Below are 23,983 nucleotides of genomic sequence, written 5' to 3'. Positions count from 1 at the left end.
TGTATCCAATTCACAAGACAGCGGAGAATAGACTGTAGGAAAAAAATTTACTGGGGTCATAACATGGAAGCTCTATGTCCATTTATTAGTGAAATCTAGTTTAAGATGCCAACAGGATGTTGAATGGACGAACAGACAAAAGTGAGAAAACAGAAAAGGTGTAACATGGTGGGAGTTTACTTCAGGTAAGAATTAGGAAATTTTCAGTCCACCACCCCTTTAGGGGAACAAACCAGTATTAGGTACAGCTGTGTCCGTGTGAGCATGCAGCTGGTGGTAAGAACCTGCAAGATGGGGACAGGTATGTAACTCCGTGCAGGTGGATTCTGTGGGATGACACCAGAACTACCCTGTGCTGGCCATAGCTGGTTTCTGTGGGCTCCAGTGGAACTGCCATAGGGCACAGCTGAGCCTCCCAGCCAAGATGGCAGTGCCTCTGGGAAAAGGAAAGGTTAAAGTGCTGTCCATCAATGTGTGAAGTGAGGAAAAAGAGTGAGAGAAACATCCCTGCAGACACCTCTGGTAGAGGTGGAGGAGAAGGAGGTGGTGCTTGAGATGCTGGAGCAGATGTCATTGGAGCATTGCAGGGCAGAGCAGGTGGGCATGCCCTGAAGGACTCTGCAGGCAGTGGAGAGCCTACGCTGGAGCTTGCTTGTCCTGAAGGACTGCAGCCTGTGGAGAGGGAGGAAGGATAAAGTGTGAAGGATGATGGAGCAACAGAGGAATGTTATGTGCTGCCCATACCCACAGTTACCCACCACTTGGGGTACAGAGGAAAGGTGGTATTTTCATTTGTCTTTGTTTCTCACTATCCAAATCTGTTTTAACTGGCAATAAATCAAATTAATTTTCGGCAAGTCAAGTTTTATTTGCCCATGTAACAACTAAATGATTTCCCTGTCTGTACCCATGAGCTTTTTTGCTTTTTTTTTTTTTAAATCTCATTTTCTCCCCCTGTCCTGTTGGGGTGGGGGGTAGGCTAGTGACTGGGTGGGTGTGTAAGGCAGCTGGCCAAGGTCAAGCCACCGCAGTGGTGAATTGTTCAGTGAATGAAGTATTTTGGTTTGACATGTCAAGCCACAGGATTAGAAACTGTTACTACCTAAGTGACTACTGATAAATTGTAGACCACCGAGGCTCATCCTTTGGAGCTGGCAAACTACTTTGTTTAAAAAAGTAAAAAGGCTTTGTTGTTCTGATGAAAACAACACAATGTATTGACAAAATGCTATTTCAGAGGTGTCTTGTAGCATGTAAAGTCTCCTTTTTGATGCAGTGTTATCTGTGTCCCATCTCTTCTCCGGGATATTAAAATGGGAATGGCTTAATATCTGACTGTAGTACATACTTTTGGATATTCTCTCTGCCTGGGTTTTTTCAGTGGTAATGATAGCAAGGATGTTTTCATCTGTTCTTATTTCTCATTTCTCATTTTTAGAAAAGCATGTTCATTTTTCTTACATTCCTCTGCTACCTTATTTGCATAAATTCTGCAAGAAGCAATATTATGTTCAGAAACTGCATTGTTTCAACTTTGCGTGATAAATTGCCACTCTGAATTGGTATGCAAGGAAGAGTATTTAAGTGTTGCAAAGAAATCTTTGCCAATCTTGATGCTTCCTGGCTTGTACACAGTATTTGTTACTGTTTGCATAGGTGGTCTTCCCAAATTTACTTCACTTTTATGTTTGTATAGCTTCTTACAGTAATATAACTTCATTAGAAACAGTAGACTTCAGGTTTTCACAGGATACACAACAGAATGGCCAATCTTCATATATGCTCCAAATAGGAAAAAAGAAATTGCTGTCCATTTAGGAAAGAAATGCTGAGCAGGAAAGATCAGCATGAGTATTCCAACACAGATGTTAGGAATAAGTTGGCATAGCAGTTATGATATCTTTTGACAAATGCAATTGCCCAGAATATTAAAATATTTTTCATACTTCCTTTCTCATCTGTGATATTTCCAGCTGGATGTAGGAAAAAACTTAGCTTTTGTATTTCAGAAGAATTCTAATGTGCCTACTTTTTGTAATTATTGGAGTATTTCAGATGTGAACTATTTTTATTTCAGTTAAGACAAAAAATTACCTTTTATTCAGGACTAGTGTTTCCACATGGCTTTTTTGTATTTGCTTCTTTTTAAGAAAGTGAAAAATCTTCATACAATGTGAATGTATGTTTTGGAAAGCTTTCATTTATGGGGGCAAGTGTGCACTTTAAAATACATGTGGTGGATATGAGTCCATTTCACAGTGTCCATACTTAGACGCATGTAATGCTTTCCATGCTCACTTGATGAAGTCTGCTCTGTACTTAAGGTCTCACTCCAGTGCGTAAAGTAAACAAAATGTAGAGCAAGTACCCAGTATCCCACCTCACTTAGGCCTGAGGAATTTTTTGCCAAATGAGGTTGTCCTGGGCTTGAACTCTGCTGAGATGTGTATGTGCTACATTGAAGTTTTGTTTTATTTCAGGTAAGAAACTTTAAAATGCAGGGTTGTATAAATGCAAGGGGAAAATGGCATGTTATGTTACCTTGGCATGAGGTAAGTCTGCCATCCTGGTAGCCTCAATGGCAACTGTGAGCCATGGCAATTTTTCAGATAAAACTGTTGGGGGAAGGATCAGTTCCTCAGAACTCACTTACAATTCTACCCCAGATGCCTATTTTTTTAATATATTTTTTAAGCCTTTGTTTTGCTGTGCATTTTCATGACATGGAGGTTTTGCCATTTGAACTCTCTGAAGCCCATATTTGGCTGTGGCATCCAATACCTGAAAATACATTGGAACTGTTATGCTTTAATTCATTGCTTTGATTTTCTTTGTTTTCTGTGTTTAGTTTTATGGTAGAAGATCTTCTTAGCTCTACTTCTAATGATTATGAAAAACAAGGGTGTGGTTGGCAAGGATATGGCCTAATCTTCCCTTTTCTACCTATGAAATTGTCCAAGAGATGGAGCAATATTCTCATTTAATTCAAAAGCAGTCAGAATGATCACAGAGATTATTTGGTTATCCAGGTTTGTCTGAAAATTACCCATGTGAGTATATATAACTGAGGTTAATTTTATTCAATTTACATCACCATTCAGTCTTTCAACTTCTGACTCAGGAGACTGGCAATAATTTTTTGGAGTTCTCTCTAAACCAATGGATTAACCTTCAGTTTATGTAAGGAGCTGAAAGAAAGCATAAAATATCAGTGGTTCCTAGCACACTTTTTTAGTATGTCTAGCTGGTAATTGGAAGAACAGTGTCTTAAAGCCTGTTTTCATTTTGCAGCAAAGAGAATGAGGACAGAAGAAATATGGCAAATTAATGTGCTGTGATCGAGTCTTTGTTCAAGGTGGACTAAGGCCATGGTTTTTGTAGGTGAACAGGGGAAACCTGCAGCACCTACTAATGGGTTGCTATTCCTATTCTTTGTCCTGAGTTCATCAGTGTCTTTCATAGGCTAATTAATGATTTTCAATAAAAATCTGTGCTTGAGTGAAATTCAGCATTAGACATAACAGTTGAATGAAAAACAGTTTATGCATTTTACAAGTGTTTGAGAACTATGCTTTTAAATAAACTTTAACATCAATTATAGTTTATAGTAGAGAAGTTAATTCATATGTAAATGCATGTAAATATAGAAGTGGTATCTGGTAGGTGTACAGAAAGTACCTAGATATACGTGAGTAGCTAATCTTCTCAATGTGTAAGATTTAAAGCTCACAATGAAGATAAACTGATCTAAAAAACGTAAAAAGGAATCAGAACAGCCAAACAAACCCAGCTACTCTTAACATTTCTGTACAGTGTTGGTGATGAACTTTCAACATCTGTTAACCGTTCTGCAGCTAGTGTAGTGATTGAAAAATTAAATTCATGTATTCACATTTATTTTATGTGATTGTGCAGAGAGAGGGGTTTTTTAATTTTAAAGTAATGCCCACTTATGTTTCAAGGAAGTTGTATTTTGTAGCACCTGTAAAATTTAATTTTATTTTCTTGCTTGGATTGGAATTTCTTTTTGATGGTTTATCCATATGTCAGGTAGGATATCCAGTGTGATAATGGCATCTACATAATTCCAGAAGTAACAAACCTGCTTTCTATTTCTCTCCATTCATACTACCTGGAAAAATACAGAAGAGCTCTTTGCTTCTCTTAGCCAGTTGTACCGCATTGTTTTCTCTCTGTAGCAAAACTGTTTAATGGGTTTTTAAGTTTAGAGAATGAGAAAGTTAACTGTCAGTCTTGCTGATGACATTGTCTAGGAGGAAAAACAAACAACAAAACCATGCTGTTGCCAGCTTTACTCTTGATAGGAACTCCAGTGTGTTGGCAGCTTAATGATTTGAGCTGAGTTAGATTTATATGATACTTATGCAAATACATTTTATAGTATTATTTTTAAGTTGGGTAACACTCTTGTAATATTAGATACGCATCTAGTATATTAGCTTTTTGTTTAAGTGTGTAGAAATATGTTGGGGTGGAGGAGCAGAAAAGGTAACCACTAAATGGCTGCATTAGAATGTTTCTCTGTTTTAGCTGCTGGCAACCAAGGGATTGCTGAGTTTTTTAATATTGTTGTTGTTGTTGTTAATTTGAAAAAGTGTGAAACGGTGTCCCAGAATGTCTTTTCCAACTTCGTAGCTGTTCAGCATATATTCTTATGTCCTAAATTATTCCTGTAGTTTCATTAAATACAGTCATCTAAAAATGTGACAATACACTGAGTAATAAAAATAGTGTATAGACTTTTCTGTACATGCTGTACATACTTAAATGACCCTGTGGGTCTCCCAAAGCAAACTGTTAACATTCCAGATCTTTTACCATGCATCTGCTACTGGCATGTAGCCACCCACCCACACAGATTTAGCTGAAATAAATGAAATTTATTCTAGTTCACTTAAGTAGAAATGATTGTAAAATATAAAAATAGTCACCTTGCTGGCAAGGTTACTAAAACAAAGGATTTTCTTAAATGGAGTTTTGTGGGTTTTTTCCTTCTGCAGGACTGTGCACAATTTCATACATACTTAAATTCTTATCTTATATGTTCCTTTTGTTTTCCTTTGCAGATGGGGTTTATACAGATTAATGAGGACTTCATATTTATTGAGCCACTCAATCGCACTTTGGCTGCAACAGGCCATGCACACAGGGTGTACAGACGAAAAAGGTCCATAGAGGAGAAAATTACTGAAAAGCCAGCTTCTCAGAATCAGTACTGTGGTATTGTTACAGGTAATATACGAATCTCACTGAAAAGACCTAATACAGTGAACATGTTTTTAAGATATGTACATAGTAGTTAAAACCAATGCCCAATGAAAACATATCTGATTATTCCTGTAGCAGTATCTTGATGGTGAACTTTGAGGTAGCCTGCTGAGGCTGCAGTTCCTCTTGTTGGTAGAGGGAACTGTCCACTGAGGAACAGACACTGATTCTTAATGTCCAGTTATCTTTGGAAGTGGAAATCAGTCATTTTTTACTTCAACTTCATTGGTAGTTTTCTTGATCCTCTCTGTCTGCATAGTTACTTAATTACTTAGTATGCTTGTACTTAATTTTCTGTTAAAACATTAGCACAGTTCATGCCAGTTTTGGTTAGTCCTGAACTTCCATATGGGTCTGACACTGAAATGAAATGATTTTATGACAGTTTTCTTGTTCTGTGATTGACACTTGGAAGAACTGTATGAAACAATCCTAATGCATCTTCTTCAGTGGTGGGTAAAAGAATGTGTTGAAGTGGAAGGGTTAAAGACATAAGGAAAAAAATCTCAGGAAGAATCCTTAGCACTGGAAGAGGTTTCCTAGAGAGGCTGTGGGGGCCTCATCCTCAGACACTTAAAAAACATAGCTGGAAATTGCTCTGAGAGCTGCATGTGTTTGGGAGTGAGAAGAGAAAATGAAGCGTGTGCATGGTGTCTGCACTGGGAAAGGGGAGAGGGACACCTGATAAACAGCAAACCATGTTGTATATGAAAATGAGTAAAGATGTAAACTCTTCTATAAGGACATTGCTTTTCTGTCATGTTCGTTACTAATCATCCTTTCACTTGCCCTTATGGTCTTAAAAGGGAAAGTCATCTTATTCTGTTCTAGTAATCTTATGCCCAAGGCTCTTACTTGATGCAAATAGTCTGACAACAGACTTGAAATAAGTTTCATTATCTCTACTACCAGCCTGAAGTTTCAAAATAACTCAAGCTGTGCATAACTGATTAGCATCTGCTGGTATAGCCTTATTGCCAGGAGGTTATAAGTATCTGCCAGTTTTGACACTGGTGTACTAGCAAGACCGGTCCCTCACTGTATTGTTACAGGTTATTTTACTAAGCAGGTCTGCAGAAAGTTACAGACATAAAAGATTTGTTTATGGTAGAAGCAATTTGCTGGCGTGACATGTAGTTAGCTGATAACACCAAAATTCTCATGGTATCGGCACAGCCTTGAAGGTGGGTGGGTTGAAGCTATACACCAATATTTGAGATTTTTTAAGTCAAATCCTTAATTAAGTAGGTCAAAGAAACAAACAAAACCCACAAGATCGTATGTGGCTCTTTGATCTCTCAGGTTATGCACAGCTGCCTTTGGTAGAGTTGTAGCAGTGTGACACAGAGGAACTATTATCTTGGTAATACGACAGCTTCTCAACAATACAGACCGATCTTACAACAGGATCTCTTGCTTCTACAGTACTTATGTGTCAGAATAGATCCTCTGGGACAGGTATTTACACTGTTGGCTTTGAACCAAATTGATTTCAAAGACTGGATACCTGTCAAACAAATGTATATTGACAGTGATGAATTGTAATTGTTAGAAGGAATGAACGTCTGTGCTGGAGGTGTTGAAGGATCACTGTTGGAAAGAATAGCTTATCAGTCAGAACTAGAAGAGGCAGTCAAAGAAGGTATTGTTTGTTGCCCATTACTGTGGACTGGATTGAGGGATGCTATACAGCCAAACTTGTTTGGAGAGAACAAAGAACTTATTTTGTGACTGGTGTGTATTTTTCTTGTTAATTAGGGGAGTGAGAGAATTGTACCAACAGAAGCAGATCCTTTCTGGTTTTGTGAGAGTATGTGTGTATATCCTTTTGTTGAATGTGTGTGATTTATTTACATATTTGAGCCAGTTGCACGTACACAGACCTCACAGAATCACAGAATCATCATCTGGTGGGAAGAGACCTTTAAGATCGAGTCCCAGCTGTTCACCCTGCACTGTCAGGGTTGCTAAATCTTGCTAAATCAGCACCACATCTACATGTCTTTTAAACAGTTCCAGGGATGGAGACTCCACCAGCTCCCTGGGCAGCCTGTTCCAGTGCTTAATGACCCTCTCTGTAAAGAAATTTTTCCTGATATCCAACCTAAATTTCCTCTGATGCAACTTAAGGCCATTTCCTCATATTCCACATCATATGGTCCATGAAACTTTTCAAAGCAACCAGTTCATGAGTGTGTTGCAGAGAAGATGTGAGAGATACAGTTGCTGTTAGAGAACAGGGCCACACTGGAAAGCTGCAGAGACTTGAAGCCTCAGCTTCTGCTTCTCAGGTCTAGTGATAAACATTCTGAGTTATGAGCAGACTCTGCCTCTCGTCTTAGAGTGATGCCATGTTGCAGGCAAAAGCCTGCAGGTTTCACTGGATCACAGGCAGAAGTTTCACTTTATGAGATGTAGGCTGGAGAGTCAGCTGGAGGTGACTCTGTAGCCTTTTTCCATGTGATAATCATAAAATAAAATGTGTAAAGAACTTGTTCATCGGTCTAGATCTATGAGATGGCACTGTGAGACTGATGCTGTTTGAGATACTGGTTTCCATTCCTTGTGTTGAAGGAATGGAAACAAGTTGCTGTCTGCATAAAGACATTTAAATCGCTTTCTGAACTATAGTGGAGGTGTAGGTCATGGCTTCCTAAGCTGCGTTTTCCCTCCCTAGCCAGGATACTGCAGTGTCCGTAAGGCTAGGATACTAATTTTTTCCAGTTTTCCTGGAGAAAAGAAAGCCTGGGGAGTAACTGATTGCTCTGTAGTCTGGGCCTTGTGTGCATGTATTCAGGGAGTGCTGTTGTGCCTTGTAAGTGTCCAGAAGACATGTAGTCATAACCTGTTCTTAATGTTGGCTTGGATATTTTATGCAACCTTTATGCAGTCTGTGGTTATAGTAGCTGGGTTTTCAGCTTTTTTAGTTTGGTTAGGTTGTTTTTTTTTTGTTATTATTATTTTTCTTTTTTGGAGGGTGAGTGGGTGGGTGTGTTACTTGCTTTACTAACTCTTGTTATTTTCTCTTAATTGCCCATTGAATGTCAGATGTGCTTGCTACCATATTTCTAGCTGCCTTGCTGGAGTACCAGAGTATGTTTAGCTTTCTTTTCAGCCAACTGAGTTTAAGTAATAAATTGATATGGAATCCTTATATTCTCCATAGCTACACAAAACATAAAGGTTCTATTGCACGGAATGCTCCTGTAGCACTTATTTTTTATTTTGCCAATGTAATTAATTTTTTAAGATGAATTTATGCATCTTTAGTCACAAGAAGCAGGTTTTTTCAGTTGATCTGACTTTTATTTTTTAGCATATGTGTTATTGATGTAGGTATGTTTTATTGCAGGAATTATATCTTACATACTCTACCTTCAATAATGTACAGTTCTATGTAAATTTTACTTATTTATGAGTATAGAAAGAAACAAATGTTTTTGCTTAAAGCCTGTTTTGCCTGTTATTTGACAGTAGTCATGGCAGTTGTTTGAATACCACTGGTACCAAACCTACTAATTACATGTATTTGAAGGGCTCAGGGAGGAGCTGAAATTTTCAGATAAAAATGATCTAATGTGACAGGGAATTCTGCCAGCAATTTGGAAAAGTGTCTGGCCAAGAACAGATTATCCTTTGGTTTGTTAATACAGAAGATATATAAGGGAAATGATGGGCATTGCCCCTTGCAGCCAGCTGTGCAGTCTTCTCATCCATTACAATCCTGAAGGACAGAAGTTTCAAGAATTTATGGGACTGCAGTGACCTTAGTGTTTAGCACAATGCTGTATTTTATTGTGGGCTGCTTACTGTCAATTCTGAGTACAAATGTGCTTCTAGCTAAAACTCCTAGAGATGTGTGTTAGCAGACTTCTCTAACGTCCATGCTAATATTAAAGTTTTCAACCTCTAGCTGCTTTTTTTTTTTTTTTTTTTAACAAAGAAATGAACAGTGAATAAATTGTGTTCTGGGAAACTGCACTGGAATTAATCACTGCTCCTAGGAGGAAGGCAGATTGACCAGATGGCTCATGAGTGGTCTTTCTGAAACTAAATGAGTTTACTATTTAAACTTAAATCTACTCTTGCAGCCTTAGTTGCTTGTATTGTAAGTTGTTGTGCAGCTTATAGGGTGTATTTTTTTTTTTTTTTGGCACAAATCCTGGCGCTGAAGTTTCATTTAAAACTGTTCTTAAAAGAGTGATGAAAACACACGTAATGTTGTACAAACTAGGCTGTAGATCCACAGTTAGCAAACACAGGTAAAGCCAGAGGCTAGCTATATATATAAGGCTAAGCAAGTGTCGGAAGGATCAAAATGGGAGAGATTAAAACTAATTTTAGATAGATAGCTTCTGAATTCGTAGGTGGTTTCCACTTCGAGGCAAATCTGCAGAGTATATACTTTTCTCTTTTAGTGAATTTGTATGTGTATCAGTGTTAGTAAGTCTTACGGTGTTGCTGGTTGTACGGGAATCAGTAGACCCTTCTAAAATATAGTGGGATGGACTAAATCACTTATGTAGATAGTCTTTAGCAAATGACTGTAGAAAAAGATAGACAACCTTTTTAAAGCATGGGTGCTTAATACTTTTTACATTGAAAAGTATATATCTACATTATATTTACATTAAATCTGTATTACACATTTATATTGAATCGTGGATCCTTTTTCCACTGGTATCTTATATTTTAAAGTTAATTTGTGAGCTCAGTGACTTTTAAGGCATATATATTTTACTTTTCTGAAGAGTGACTTATTTTTTGGAGAGTAGTGGTGTTATAAAATGAGCTGCAGGAACTTTCCTATTAGAGATGAGACTGATTAATAGCAAAACATTTCCTCAATTTCTGAATATTTGGTTGTTTCCAGAACATGTGTTTATAATTGTCATCTCAAGCATCACTTTTGTTGTAAACAGAGAGCCCAATATTCCATTGTGGAAGTTGGAAAAAATTCCATTTGATTTCAGTGACTTCAATGAGATCAGTCCCAAAAATCCTCTCAAGGGTGTCTAACAATTTGTCTATTAGAACAGGGAATTTCATTTTATATTTTGTTTTAAATTAAAATATTTTAAATATCATTGCTAGCTGCTGTATGCATATCTGATCCCCTCTGGCTTGAACTGTTTCTGTGTAATTAGTTTTTCTTTTTCCATATGTACTCCAGTAGTAATGGAGATTTTTCTCATGTTTTTGGATGGGGAAACTTCAAATTAACAAGAGCAGTAACCTCTAGATTATCATAAATATAATATGTTTATGATTTGGAGCTTTCTCTAGATTTAGAAGCCTGTTTCCAGGGTTTCATTTTATTATTTCACTTCAGCTGTTTATAATGACAGCAGCACTGACTTTGAAGTCATGTTAATGAAATTCCACTTTTTTTATTTCTGACAAACTTATATCCAACAGTGTTATCTGTTGTTCATCTGAAATATTCTTTCACCTTTGAAATCACTGAATTGTTCCGTGTGTTTTCTTAATATTAAATCTGTGGCTGTTTTCTTTTATGCTAAGATAAAATTGCGTACATCAAGGTGTTTTCTCTGTGATTTATGAAGATGGACAAATAACAATTCTGCATCTCAGTGAGACTGTTTTTTTATTAATCTTAACATTATTTTAGTTTTCTCCCTTCAAATGAAACTAGGAGAAACATATTCTTTGATAAATATTTTAGGTGAAAGGATGTGAAGAATCCGAGTGTCTTTATTTGAGCAGCTGGCTAACATTCTGGTTTTCTTGGTGTGAACTAACGATTTTTATGTAGCACAGGCCTTTATCCTGAGCCTTAGCATTGGTGGTGCTTAATAACTATGTATTAGAGTTCATATCTGTTGCATTCTACATAATCAGAGTTATACTATAATGATAGAGAGCAAATCCTAAAAGTCCTGTAGGAGTAGTTTGAAGGATGAGTTTGTCAAACAATGTTTTATGTTACAGATAAAAGAAAATCCAAGAATGAAAAAGTATCAGAAGGTGGAAGAGGAAAACGATACTCTTACAAGTTACCTCAGGAGTACAACATAGAAACTGTTGTGGTGGCAGATCCAGCTATGGTTTCATATCATGGAACAGATGCTGCCAGAAGATTTATTCTAACCATCTTAAACATGGTAGGAAACTTAAAATTAGTTTTGGCATTTTGCCAACAATGCAAGCACTGCGGGCTGATTTCATTGCCTCTTAATTATTCAAACTGAGCACGTGTGGGGGACAGTCAGTACGTGAGCATCAGCATGCTGTGAATTCTTACACCATTTGTTTTGCAGCATAAAACCATCGTTCTGCAGAGTTATCTGTACTGTCTAGTCTTACATCTTCAGGGAAAGCAGAAAGTGAGAACTGAACAAGATGATTTTTTGGTTAGAAGCCAGTGGTGTTGTCTGGAAGGATGGGGTATTCCATGATTTCTCATTATCTGTGCTTGTTATGAAAAGACAACGTTGTTGTGAAGGATTATGCATTCATTAGTGGCTGGGAAAAAACAAAGGGTAATACACCCGGACAATTGCATTCCCTCCCAGCTCTATCTGGAGCTGCAGTGAACTCATTTTGTTCACAAAGCAGTGAAAACAGGCATCTAAAATGCACAAGGAAAGATTGTTTAAAGAAATAGCATAAGCTGAACAATAAATACAAACTTGAACTGTTCGGAATGATAGGAAGAGTTACTGCCATGTCCTTGCTCAGGTCACTTGGGCCATGATCCTGGATTTAACTGAATAGAAATTTTCATATGAGAAGTATTACATGCATGTGTAAGTATTTGGCGAAACAGGCTACAGTTTGTAAAGTGGTCAGGGCCATTGAGGGGAAAAGGTCCTTTTTATGCTCCCAGAATGAAAACTACCTAAGGTCTGTTTTTCCTTCAAAAAGATGAAGACAATACATTGGCTTAATGTTCTTTTCAAATTATGGAAAATTAAAGCAGTCACAGTAGAGTGAGAAACTTTTGAGGTTCTTTGTGGTTCTGTTATTTTTAGTCTGCAGTGTGTCGTGTGCAATACAAACACGTATTTTTATTTACTGGTTTTTATCTTAGGTTTTTAACCTTTTCCAACACAAGAGCCTTGGACTACAAGTAAATCTTCGGGTGACTAAGCTTGTCCTCCTTCATGAGACTCCAGTAAGTATATATTATCTTTATGTCAGCCTGTAGAGGGTAATGCTTCTTCGCTTGCTTGTTGCTCTGTGACGATTTGCCATATTCACTGACTTTAATTTTCTCAGTTAGCTTTTGAGCATTATTTAGTTGTTTACATTGCTGGGCAGCCCCAGTAAAGATTAAGCTTCTCCTAATTTATCTGCTGTGCTTTTGGAGACTTTTTTTTGTGCTTGCAGTTGGAAGTCAATCGATCAAAGAAAGTTTCCTTGTGGAATTAAGCTGATTCTTATCAAACTCTGCTTGTGGTCCTCTCTCGTGCATTTGTATATCTCAATAGCAAAATCACCTGCCTTAAACCCAGTAGACAGTAGAAGCAGAACTGACGTTCATTGATGGTCATTCAATCCCTAGATGAACAAAGGGTGCCATGATAGAGCACGGCTCTTTCATCGCACCTTTCATCCCAAATCCTGTTTGTTCTGCCTGAAGAAGAGCAAGTCAGCTGATATCTTAATTGAGACTTTCTATTAACAATGTCAACTTGATTTCTTGTTTTTTCTAGAAAATATTATGGAAATCCTTTCATACTTTAGTTAGTTCATAAGAAAAAGGGATTCCCTTATCCATGTTTCTTATTTTAAAATATTGTATTTTTCCAGTGAATAAGAAAGTATTTCTTTCTCGAAATGTCCTCACAGCAGATGGAGATGTCTTGTTTAATGTTCAAATTCTGGATCTTCACGTCATTAATCTTTTCTTTACTATGGATAGTAAAAAATCAGCAAATAACTGAGATGAGAGTTAACATGAACAATCCACTGTATGCTTCTCAGTGCACTGTCCTCACCTGTGTCTTTAATATGAGAAAAAGATGATCTCTGCCTCTGGAGTTCGAGTCATTCTGCCATGAGTATATTATGCTATAAAAAGAAGAATGCTTCTGCTAACGCGGTCAAAAAATGTTCTCACTTCTACTTACAGAATTCTTATTTTAATAAAATGAATTGTTTTTTATTTCCAGGCAGATATGTATATTGGGCATCATGGGGAAAAAATGCTGGAAAGCTTTTGTAAATGGCAGCATGAAGAATTTGGCAAGAAGAATGATATACACTTGGAAATGTCAACAAGCTGGGGAGAAGACATGTCTTCAGTTGATGCAGCCATACTAATCACAAGGTAAAATACTGAAAGATAATCATTAAAAAATAGGCCATGGCCTCATGTGAACATAGATGAAAGGAACTGATAGATGACCAACACAGTTAGAGTTTAGTTTTGCAGTGCCGAAGAGTGTGACTTGAGGCTTCTTTCCCGAACTTGAAGGTGGTCGTGAAGTAGTGGTAAAGATGGTTCAGGAAGCAATAGTTCCAGATGGTAAACATCTGAAAAGGCAGACAGGTCACTCTCTGATTTCTTTGGCTGTACAGTTAAGGCCACAGATTGGATGACTCTCTCCATGTGCCTTCATTTAAGAGGCAGCCCATACACACCTGTAGATATGTTCATTCAAAACACGAAAGCATATTTAGATGATTCAGAAATGAATCAGCATGATGTTAAGCGCATTACTGAGTTATGCCTCCACCTAATGGATCTAGAACTAGTATAGGTATAACATGTACACTGCATGGGTTCTGCAGACAACAGGGGTATGATCCCAGATCTGCAGTTCCTTATAACTCTTAAATATTAGGCATTTCCCGCATTTCAGAAGGAAATACGCCTTCAGCTCACCTCTTTCTGCCCAAGCAGATGTTGTCATAGTTCAGGCTTTCAGTGGCACACAGGCACACTGTGGCACACTGTATCTTGATATTCAGACAGTGTACCCCCGTTATCCAAAGAAAAGGACAGAATGATGGGTCAGCTGGTTGGGCTTAGTGCCATTTCTGAGGTGAACTGTGGACTGGATGACCATCAGAGTTCCCTTCCGAAGAAAATTTTGGTGCTTAGATACATTGGAATACCATTGTGATGTTCCATGCTAGTTGGTGATGTGGTATCCTAAAACCATGTGAGATCTTTAAATGTGTAGCCTTACACCATTTTTCAGGGGAATCTCATTAGGAGCTATTTGCATTTTTAAAAATTAGTTTACATTCTGATTATTCCAATATCTATGATGTATTTCAGTTTTCTGAAGCAGATAAATGCTTCCTTTAATTTCCCGGTTTTGGAGAGCTAGGTACATACTGGAAGCAGGAAATGAAGAAGTCCGAATGGTCTGTGGTGACAGCTTTGTTGCTACTTTTGCTGTTTAATCTCTTACTTTTTCTTAGAAAAACCCACACCCATGTCTTCTTACTCTGTGCCATCCTTCTCTCTTTCTTGTGTTTGCTTTCTTGTTTTCACGTTTATACAATAGGTAAGCATTAGTCCTTCACAGACTCTTCTGGACTGCTGTGAAAGACATGAGAAATAGTGTTCTCTGTGACAAATTTCCACTAGCTCATCAGAAAATATACTTGGGATGGCAGACTGGAAAGAAACTTTGCAGGCTAAGACCCATAACTGATTTTAACAGCAGTAGTGTGTTGATGGGGGGAGTCCGGATGGAGAAGTAAAGATATGGGTGGTAGTAAGGAGTGAACTTGGGCCAAGGTGTAAAGCATGGCCAAGTATCATACATGGCATTGACTTTATGAGCACAGCTAAAAGAGAATAGACCTTCTTGCATCTAGTTGTACCTTGTGACTGTCCGAGGATAATCAAACAATTGCATACTGCTTGGTTGCTAGAAGCTTAGGGTTGATGAGTGACCTGCTCTCCTATCCCCTGACTCTCTTATTTGAGACAGCAGAGGCAGTCAGCTGTATCTGCATCAGCAGCTTGAGGAAGCATTGAACCCTTCAAGCCTGCATCTGCCAGGAGAGCGAGTCTAGGGCTGCATTCTTTAGCTTGAGAGGTGTATCTCACAAGTAGGAAAGTACTATGAAATAAAGCAAGTAACGCCTCTTTCCTCTTGTTTTTTCCATCTTCGCCTTAACTGGCCTTTATGAGAGGAGTCAGGGTTGTGAACTGATTCAAGTGAGGCCTTAGTTAAGCAGTTGAGAAGCAGTGGTCTGGAAGTTTCTTTAGCAGCCAGTGCTTTTGGACACAGCTTTTTGAATTTCATGCAGCATTTCTAATAGTAAAAAAGCTTTTAGAAAGTCTAATCATATGTTAAGACTGCTTTTGTGATGTGCTTTGTAATAATGATATTCTGATTTGTGTTACATACAATTTATTACCTTTTAGGTTTTATTATGTTTTTTGGCATAACTCTCTGATCAGTATTTAGAAAATTGAAGTAGAGCGCATGAAAGTGATTGATGGGATGTCAGTAAGTCAGTGCCAAAGCCAGAATTAAAGATCTGTTCTTCTAACATTTTATATTTTTCCATTGCTGCTATTCTCTATACTGCCTTCCATCTCAGAGCTGCTCTAGGTGCTAATAAATCATACCAGTGTGGTTTGCTGACTGTGGGAATGTTTTGCTAATCCAGGCTCCCTCTGTACACCATCAGGTTTATGGTATAGCTAATCCCATGTGTGGCTCCACTTGTGTGTTTTGCTAATTCACAGTCTCATTCTGTTTTGCAAACTGAACAAGCTCCTTTGTCACAACCTCTAAAGAGCTTTGGACAGCAGATCTGCTTTATTGAGAGAAATAATTTTGTTTAGCCAGATGAATGGCAACTGCTTGGTAATTTTCAAATAAAAATATAAGGGTTTGGTTATCTAACACATTCTGTAGCAGTCCTAAAACTTACCTCCTTTTTTGAGTCATGTGATAATAGAACCAAAAGAGTGCTTTGAAAAATCTTTCCTATGCTTTCATAAGACACAGTAATCAGAAGAGTGAGAAATGAAGTAATGATTAGTCTGCAGAGCTAACTTTTAATCCCTAACTGCAAAGAGCAAAATGCATATGTAATAGAGACTGTTTTTCAACAAAGAGCCATCATAGCCCTTTCAAGAGAAAGGTGCTTTTCAAGACTTATTTTTGCATTTGCTGTATAAAGTGGAAAGCAAAACCAGCTTCTCCCCACATCTTTCTCTGCTGCTGTAGGCTGTAATGATGCATATGAATCTGCTACCAGTTTGTTCATTTCACTTTACTGTAGTTCTATTTCAGCCTGTGATTCTTTGTTTAGTTTCCCTTTAAATTGGCTTATTCAGATGAAGTAATATCATGTTTAAAATAAGGTGCCATGAAGTAAAAAAAAAAAAAAAAAGTTTTTAAAGTGTATTATTAGTGTGTTCTTCCATGTGAATGTGAGAGTTAAGACAGAAATTGTTTTAAGGACTCTTGATAAAACTGTGTGATTCACAGTTATAAATTAGCACTGTTACTTTATAGATACATGTATCAGGAAGTACTTTACTCTGAGGAAAAGAATGAACCATGACACATCGAAACCCTCCCTGCCTTTAAAGTTACAGCGTGCAAGTGCTATCTGCATAGGTTGTCTGACCTGAATGAGGTAACTGAAAGAAAGGCAGGAGAAGGTCCATGGCATCCACAGCTGCTCCATGATGATACTTAAGTTCTTATGTTACCCCTACTGCAAATAAGGCAATGAAAGCTTCAAAATGTATTTAAAAAAAAAAATAGAAGAATAAGACAGAATCTACCTTCACTTAAAAATTATGCGTAAGGCTGCTTTTCTATGCGTAGATCAATCTGTGTCACAATGGTTTTTAGAAAATATGTAAATATTAAAATTTTTAAAATAAAATATCTGTATTCTCCTCAGAATTGCGTTGGCATGAGTGCTTGTGATAGGAAGTAGATCTCTGATTCTCCCAATAACCATCAGATAGACAGTGATGTTCCATGTTCACAGTGTTTATTTATAACGATCTGCAGTATTTGAAATCTCTCTGGTCTGGGTGATACATAATTGAATCATGTGGAAGAAAGTGAGGCGTGGAAGAAAGTGCTTAATTCTATAAAATTAGACAATGGGGCATAAATAGCACTTACATTTGCTAAATACTGTTTCATTTCCAATCATCCCAACCGTCCAGAACTCTCCCCAAACCTTGAAAATGACTTTCTTAAACATTGCTATTACCTTCCAACACATGCTAGTACAGCTCTTCTTCTGACTTTGTGTTTCACTACTTTTCTGATGGTAATGGCTTGAACCAAAAATAGCTCATCAAGGAAGTCAGAGGTGAATGACTCTGAGTGGACCCTGCACAGAAACTAACATTGCAGAGTCACCCAAAAACGTTTCAGTGTTTGGCAGACCAAAACTGTTGAAACGTAATAGAATAGAGATTGGGGTCTTAAGCTGCTACTGCTGTCCTTCTAGTGAAATTCTGCTCTGGAAAAATGAGTTCTTGCAAGGGAATGGTGAGAAATGAAATTATTCTTAACTTTGTCTTCATAGTGGTATTTTTTCATCACTGTAATGTCAGTACTGTCAAGTCTCTTGATATTTTTGCAAGGTTTTACAGTGTTAACTGTTTTTCTTTTGACATCAACAGCAGACATGTCCTTACTATTAATTATTTACTGCTAAGTTTGTAGATGCAGAAGGATTAGAATAAAAGGAAAAAACCAGGACAAGATGTTAGCTATGCATTCAATCAGTTTTTATTAATACACTTGTCACACTTCTGAAATGCCATTTTTTAGTTTGCTGAAATATGAACTTTAGAAGAAAGCCTATTATATTATTTTTTAATCACAGGTCAACTTTGCAGAGCCTAAGTGATCTGTTAAGAATTTAAAATAGTTAAATACTGTGTTTCCTGATTTGCTAAAATACACTGTTGAGGTTTACCTGCAGAATACTGAACAGTTGCTGAAACAGCATTTACAGGAGGAACGTTTTCCATTTGTTTAAATTCCTAACTGAATTGTAAATTGTGATTCATTAACTCCAAAACTGATTTTAAATTTTTGTTTTGCTTTGTTTTGTAAAGTTCATTTGTTAGTTAGTATGTATGTCCTTAGTTTATATGTGGGAATCATTTCAGAATGTCCCGTTACGTGAAGAGACAAAAACATTTGCAATGTTGCCATTATTTGCTTAGCGTGATGCAAAGAAAGGCATTCACGGTGTCGTGATAATGTTATTTGCCACAGGGCCGTTAGTGGCAAGTACTCTTTATGAAACTGTATGATTTAAGAAAACCTGTTTCTTGAGCAATAAACCTCAAAAGTATCTTAAAAAGTTGAAAGTCCTAGAGTCAATGACAACGACATGAATTAGACTTCTTTTTTTTTTTTTTTCAAAATTATGAATCTTAGAGAATTTAAGAAAGGGAAAGTAGGGTGAAATCCAAAATGAAGTTTTGGTACACTGGTAAAATCCATTATCTGTCCTATTCTGTTTCTTCTTTTCTCCAATGTAGCATATGGAAGGAAATGATAAACCAACTTGGACAAGAAATAGGTTTTTTGACTCGCATGGCTAAAACAAGTAATAAATTTATCTAAAATGACAAATTGGTGCAACTATTTATAAAAAATGAGTGTCGTGAGATACTTTCTATTCAGATATTGCATAGTTATTATTTGCTGGCCATGAAGACCCTTGGTAATGCTATATGTAGTAAGTTAAAAATGCACTAACTAAATATAATTTTCTGAAACAATGGATTAGTGGTTATCCATTCTTGTTTAGAATTCTTTTCTAGTGTTAGCCAACTTGTTCAAGCACAAAAATCAGTCCTAAATCTCATGAAAGCTCCTTTTTTCTCTCTACTGGAATAAGGTTCTGTTTTCCCTTCCATGTGTGTGCAAAGTAACCATTTAGAGTAATGCAAGTTGTGTGCTGGCTACTGTTTAGAAAGGGACTTCAGTGTGCTTTAGCAAGTTTCTTGCTTTTGGTGTTTGACTTAGTTACTAACTAGTGGCACAAAAGCTTCTGTACGCATTAATGTTAATGCTAATCTTTGCCCTGTTTTGCTGAGAGAAGGGAGGAAAAGGACAAAGGCAAATAATCTCAGTGGCTTTCCTGAGGGTTTTGTAGCGTGCTTTATTGCTCTGTTTTACACCTTCTGTGACTTGGCAGAGTCCATGTCCTATCTTTTGGTTTATGTAATTTTAGTATGCCAGTTCCATACATATATAAAGCGTAGAGGTCTATATATGTGTGTGTGTGTATGTTATATACACACACAGAGGAACATAGCTATAATATGATGGAATAAAGTTGTTGTGTGGGAATTAGAGAACAATTTCTGTGAGAGTCATTAGTAGGTCTAGCTAGAGATGTAAATCTTTACTAAGGAACCCAGTCTCAAATGTATATAATGCATTCATATTCTTGGAAATTAAAGGAGGTATTACATTCTTTCAATGTAAATCAGGAACCGAGAATGGTTTATTGTACTTCCCTCTTGCCAATTCATAACAGTACCATTTCCCCCAAGTCCCATGATGAAAAACTGGATGCATAGCATAACCAGCATCGGAGTCAGCCAAGAAGGAAAAACAAAACAAACCCATCTCCATTAGTGTATGAGAACAAAGTTATTACATAAGCAGAAACCTCTCAGATATTGGTAGTTTTAAAATGTAAGATGGTATTCTTTTACATTCAAAAGTACACTCTTTTTTCTTTTTTACTTCTTGTTTATATTTGTAGTTAATATTTATGGCAGTTGTATGAGTGTGCATGGAAGACAATTTATGTCCTCAGATTGTCTTTACACATGTTCTTTTGCTTCACCACAAGTCCTATATTTCTAATCATTCTGTCGTGTTGCCTAACAAGACAATAAGTCCTTTGTGTCACATTGCACAAAACAAGGAATTGTATTACAACCCAGTGCATTAATGCAATTTATTGCAGTCTTGAAAAAACATAAGATCTTCCTTCTGTATCTGATTATAGTTTCTGTTGACCACCTTTGGGTCAATTTCCAGGGCTCCTCTAAGTGGATTCCCAGAGTTTCTTTATCACTTCATTCCCAAGATTTATTTCTAGCACTGTTGTTTTGCTTTTCTACCCTGTAATTATCTGGCAATGGTGACTGGAGAATCAAAAGGTATGTAATCCCATGTCTCTGGCTATGTGGCCTTTAACAAGTGTCAGAAATTTGCCAGCCTCTTGAGATTGCTTTTGTGTCTAAATCATTCTGTGGGAATAGTCTGTGGGAAACAAACAAACAAAAAGCTTTTAGGGTAGTTACATTTCTCAACATGTGAGTATCACTAGTCTACTCTCTCTTCTCAAGCACCAAACAATTCCTGCATTTTGTTCCTGGATATTGAGTGTTTCTATGTGTGTGTATCTTTATCATTATCCACCTATGTGTATATCTATGTAGCTTCATAGACAGGATATAAACATGAAGTATCTCTGGCCCTTATTGTCACTCTAAAAACAGGGACCATCAGTCTGTGTTTCAGCTAAAAACCAGAAACTTGCTTACTTGAGCACGTCAGAATGAAGTTCAAGTGACTAGGTTGAATTTTGCTTAGGTGCTATACGTGGGGGTTTTTTGTTGTTTGTTCTCTGTTGGTTCCCTCTCTTCCCTGGTTCATAAACACTCCAGTAAAAAGCAGCTTTTCGTTTGCTCTTTTTGTAACTTTGTAATGTGTCTCTGAGAACAGATAAAATAGGTGTGAATTTAAAATGAATCCCAAGTATATGGTGTTTATCACTGAGATCAAATATTTATTATTATAACTGGACTAAAGTCCAGTTTTGGAGATAGGATAGACTTCTGTCAGCAAGTTAGCTTTTAAGTCTTCCCCTACTAGCACGAGATGCCCTAGCAGAAATGCTTCACCAGAACTCCTTTTAGTCCTATTATTAGGACTAGTAGTCTTAATATATTTGTATATATTCCTATTAATCTTTTATTTCAATTAGTCTTTTAGCCGTTGAATTTTTAGCACAAAGACTTTCTGGCTGTCTGATCTAAATGCTGGAATACAGTGCTGCATTTGGACCTGATACTAAGTACTGAAGATACTTTATTTTAAAATGAAAGGAAGACTGTCTTTAGACTTGTTACATTTCAAGATGCTTATATAGGGAAAAAAACAGAAATTATGTACAGTGCAAATTAAATATATGGTACATGTTTTGTCATCTAACTACTCCTAAATCTGTTCTGGGAATAAACTGAACTTTTAGTGTCCTGGGTAGTCCTGGCCTTTGGTTCCCCATGCTCTTTGTGGAGATAATCATGTTCTGTATTTATTCATTGAGCCATATAAAATATTTGTAAATAGGTCACACAGTCATTACCAGTCTGACAGCTTGGCTTGCTTAACATTTTTCTTTTCTCCCCCAATTCTAGGAAGGATTTTTGTGTGCATAAAGATGAACCATGTGATACTGTTGGTAAGTAAATAAAGATAAGACACTGTATGTATAAACTACTTCATAAAGTAAGTGTTATGTAAATAGTGATGTGAAAATAAAAGATGATGACAGATTTGGTGATGAATAGCTGTGACTGGTTAAGATGCAAAATATCTCTCAAATGCCAATAATACGTCATTAGATTTGTGTATGCTTCTAGCAAATACTATGTTTAAGTACAATATTTCCATCTCATTAATAGAGCAAACATATAAACTTTTTAATCTCACTCCTAGTTTAATTCAAAATTATTTTAATAGTCTTAATTCAGAATGTGAAGCTAAACAAATGCATTTACAATTTTTGTTTTTAATGCAGTGGATTTATCTTTGGTGGGAATATGTCTATGATGTTTAAAAGTTTTCATAATATAATGTAATATAGTAGAGAAATACAGTGTTTATGAAATATATAACTTCAGATGAGTGAAGGTTGTGAACTACCGTGCAAGGCATCTTCTGACATCCTCAGTTAATGCGAGTGCTAGCTGCACTGGCTTTTTCTATCAACAGTCAATAATTTAGTTTACACCCTTTGCGGAAGACAGTTTTTCAGTGTAAAGGTCTGGTGGAAAAGGTGGCAGTTGTTCTGCTCAGTCATAATTCTGGGCAAAAACATGCCATGACACTAAATGAAGGATGTCATGGCATGGTTTTAGCCTAGAATTTCATTTGAATAACAGAAGTCTTCGACAGTTCTATATGTAAATACAAGTATTCAAAACCTAAATTGTGTCAGTAAGATTAGGATGATAGTAATGGACTATTAACTATTTTCATGCCTGTGTTTTGTTATAGGTAAAGAAATACATTTTTTTCCTCCTGTTTAATTTCAGTGGCAAAGGTTTGAGGAGAATTCTTACGTAAACTGTATTACATCACTACTTGCTTGTCTTTTTTCTTTTACTGCTGTATCATCACAAGTCTATGTGAGTGTGTTTGTGGGATAGCTGTCGATAAAGAATCCTAAATGAAGAATGGAATGTTTCTCACAGCATTAGTGGTTAAGAGTTCATAGTATTTTTCCACTAATTGTTATCTTGGTCTTAGGTGAATTTTGTGTGTTTGGTGCTTGGAGGTACATACTTTTGTCTTGTAAGTGCAAAAATGTTTCCTTGCAGCTGAAAGAGGAAGAGATGTGACAAGAAGTCTTCAGTATCTTATGCTTATCTAAGCTGAAGATCAAATCTGGAGTACTTCCAGTATATCTAAATCAGGATAGGCTGCTGGCAGGTTTTCACAGATGAAGTGAATGTGCAAGGATTTCCCCTGAAAAAAGTTTCCTCTTTGGCTGAACCTTGGAGGTAATAGAAAGGCTGTTAATCTCTGAATTTGTCCATGGTACATGGACATGTAAATGTGATAAGATTGAACTGACTAAAGTACCAGTCATTCACATTTCTATAATGAAGAAGCTTGGATGAAACTTAGAAATGAGGCACTAACTGTAAGTGCGCAGGAAGTAAGGAGTTTGCAGTCTTGATGTAGTGATAAGGAAAATGAAGTAGAGATTTTGGCTGTCTAACATGGCATTTTGTAGAACGGCTCTTGTGGACTTTCCCGCTCTGCATATTGTTTAGAGTTTACATCAGGTATTGAAACAGCTCAAATGTATAGTTCTTTCCATATAGCTCTAACTGTAGCAAAAGCTAAAATCATTCTCTTCCCATTGTTCCATCAGATATTCTATGAATTTAATAATGAGTTTTCCAGATGATACAGCACTTTTTCATAAATTCAGTGTATCATTTCTTCCATTCACATTTGCAGTACGGTGGGTCCATGCTCTATCTTAAGAAGGTAGTGTCTTTCTGAAGCCCTTGTCCTCCATCACTGATGAGCTGATCTAAGGAAGAGTGTTCAAAAACCAGGAATAACTTTGTGTATTTCTCTGGGACAAAATTTTTAAATTGTCTTACTGGCTGGATGCATCGTGTCAGTATTTTTAGGATTGCAGATTTATATGTGAATTGTTGAAAGTACATGTAGGTAGATGGTGGTTTCATTTTAGACTCTTTCCTTTTACTTTTGATAAAGTTCCCATCATTTGGGAAAGCCCAAATGATGATTTTCACTCTTAAATTTGATCATGAGTAGAAGTTAATTGAAAGATAAGTAAGAGCAGTTTAATCTTTCTGTAGATCTTCATGCAACATTATTATAGGCAAAAGGATGCAGCACATTCCAGGGATGTTTAACATGCTGTAAATTACAGATTTTCCAAAAGGTAGATGAGAAATGGTAACATAGCATGA

At 36.8% G+C, this 23,983-nt stretch overlaps 1 protein-coding gene across 1 annotated transcript in view; it reads left to right on the top strand.

The window, feature by feature from the left end:
* The window catches only part of LOC104501787 (A disintegrin and metalloproteinase with thrombospondin motifs 19-like), a gene marked incomplete at its 3' end in the record, with an annotated part of 45,858 nt that extends 24,150 nt beyond the window's left edge, over positions 1 to 21,708 (top strand). The window contains exons 3-7 of the mRNA XM_010145661.1: positions 5,088 to 5,253; positions 11,242 to 11,414; positions 12,344 to 12,427; positions 13,428 to 13,585; positions 21,665 to 21,708. Of these exons, the coding sequence (XP_010143963.1) occupies positions 5,088 to 5,253; positions 11,242 to 11,414; positions 12,344 to 12,427; positions 13,428 to 13,585; positions 21,665 to 21,708 (625 nt within the window). The remainder of the gene's footprint in view (positions 1 to 5,087; positions 5,254 to 11,241; positions 11,415 to 12,343; positions 12,428 to 13,427; positions 13,586 to 21,664) is intronic.
* Positions 21,709 to 23,983: the final 2,275 nt, after the last annotated feature.

Source organism: Buceros rhinoceros, unplaced genomic scaffold, assembly GCF_000710305.1.
Source record: "Buceros rhinoceros silvestris isolate BGI_N320 unplaced genomic scaffold, ASM71030v1 scaffold4691, whole genome shotgun sequence".
Classification (NCBI taxonomy): domain Eukaryota; kingdom Metazoa; phylum Chordata; class Aves; order Bucerotiformes; family Bucerotidae; genus Buceros; species Buceros rhinoceros.
The sequence above is the reverse complement of the archived record's forward strand: the minus strand, read 5'-3'. Positions and strand labels throughout refer to the sequence as shown.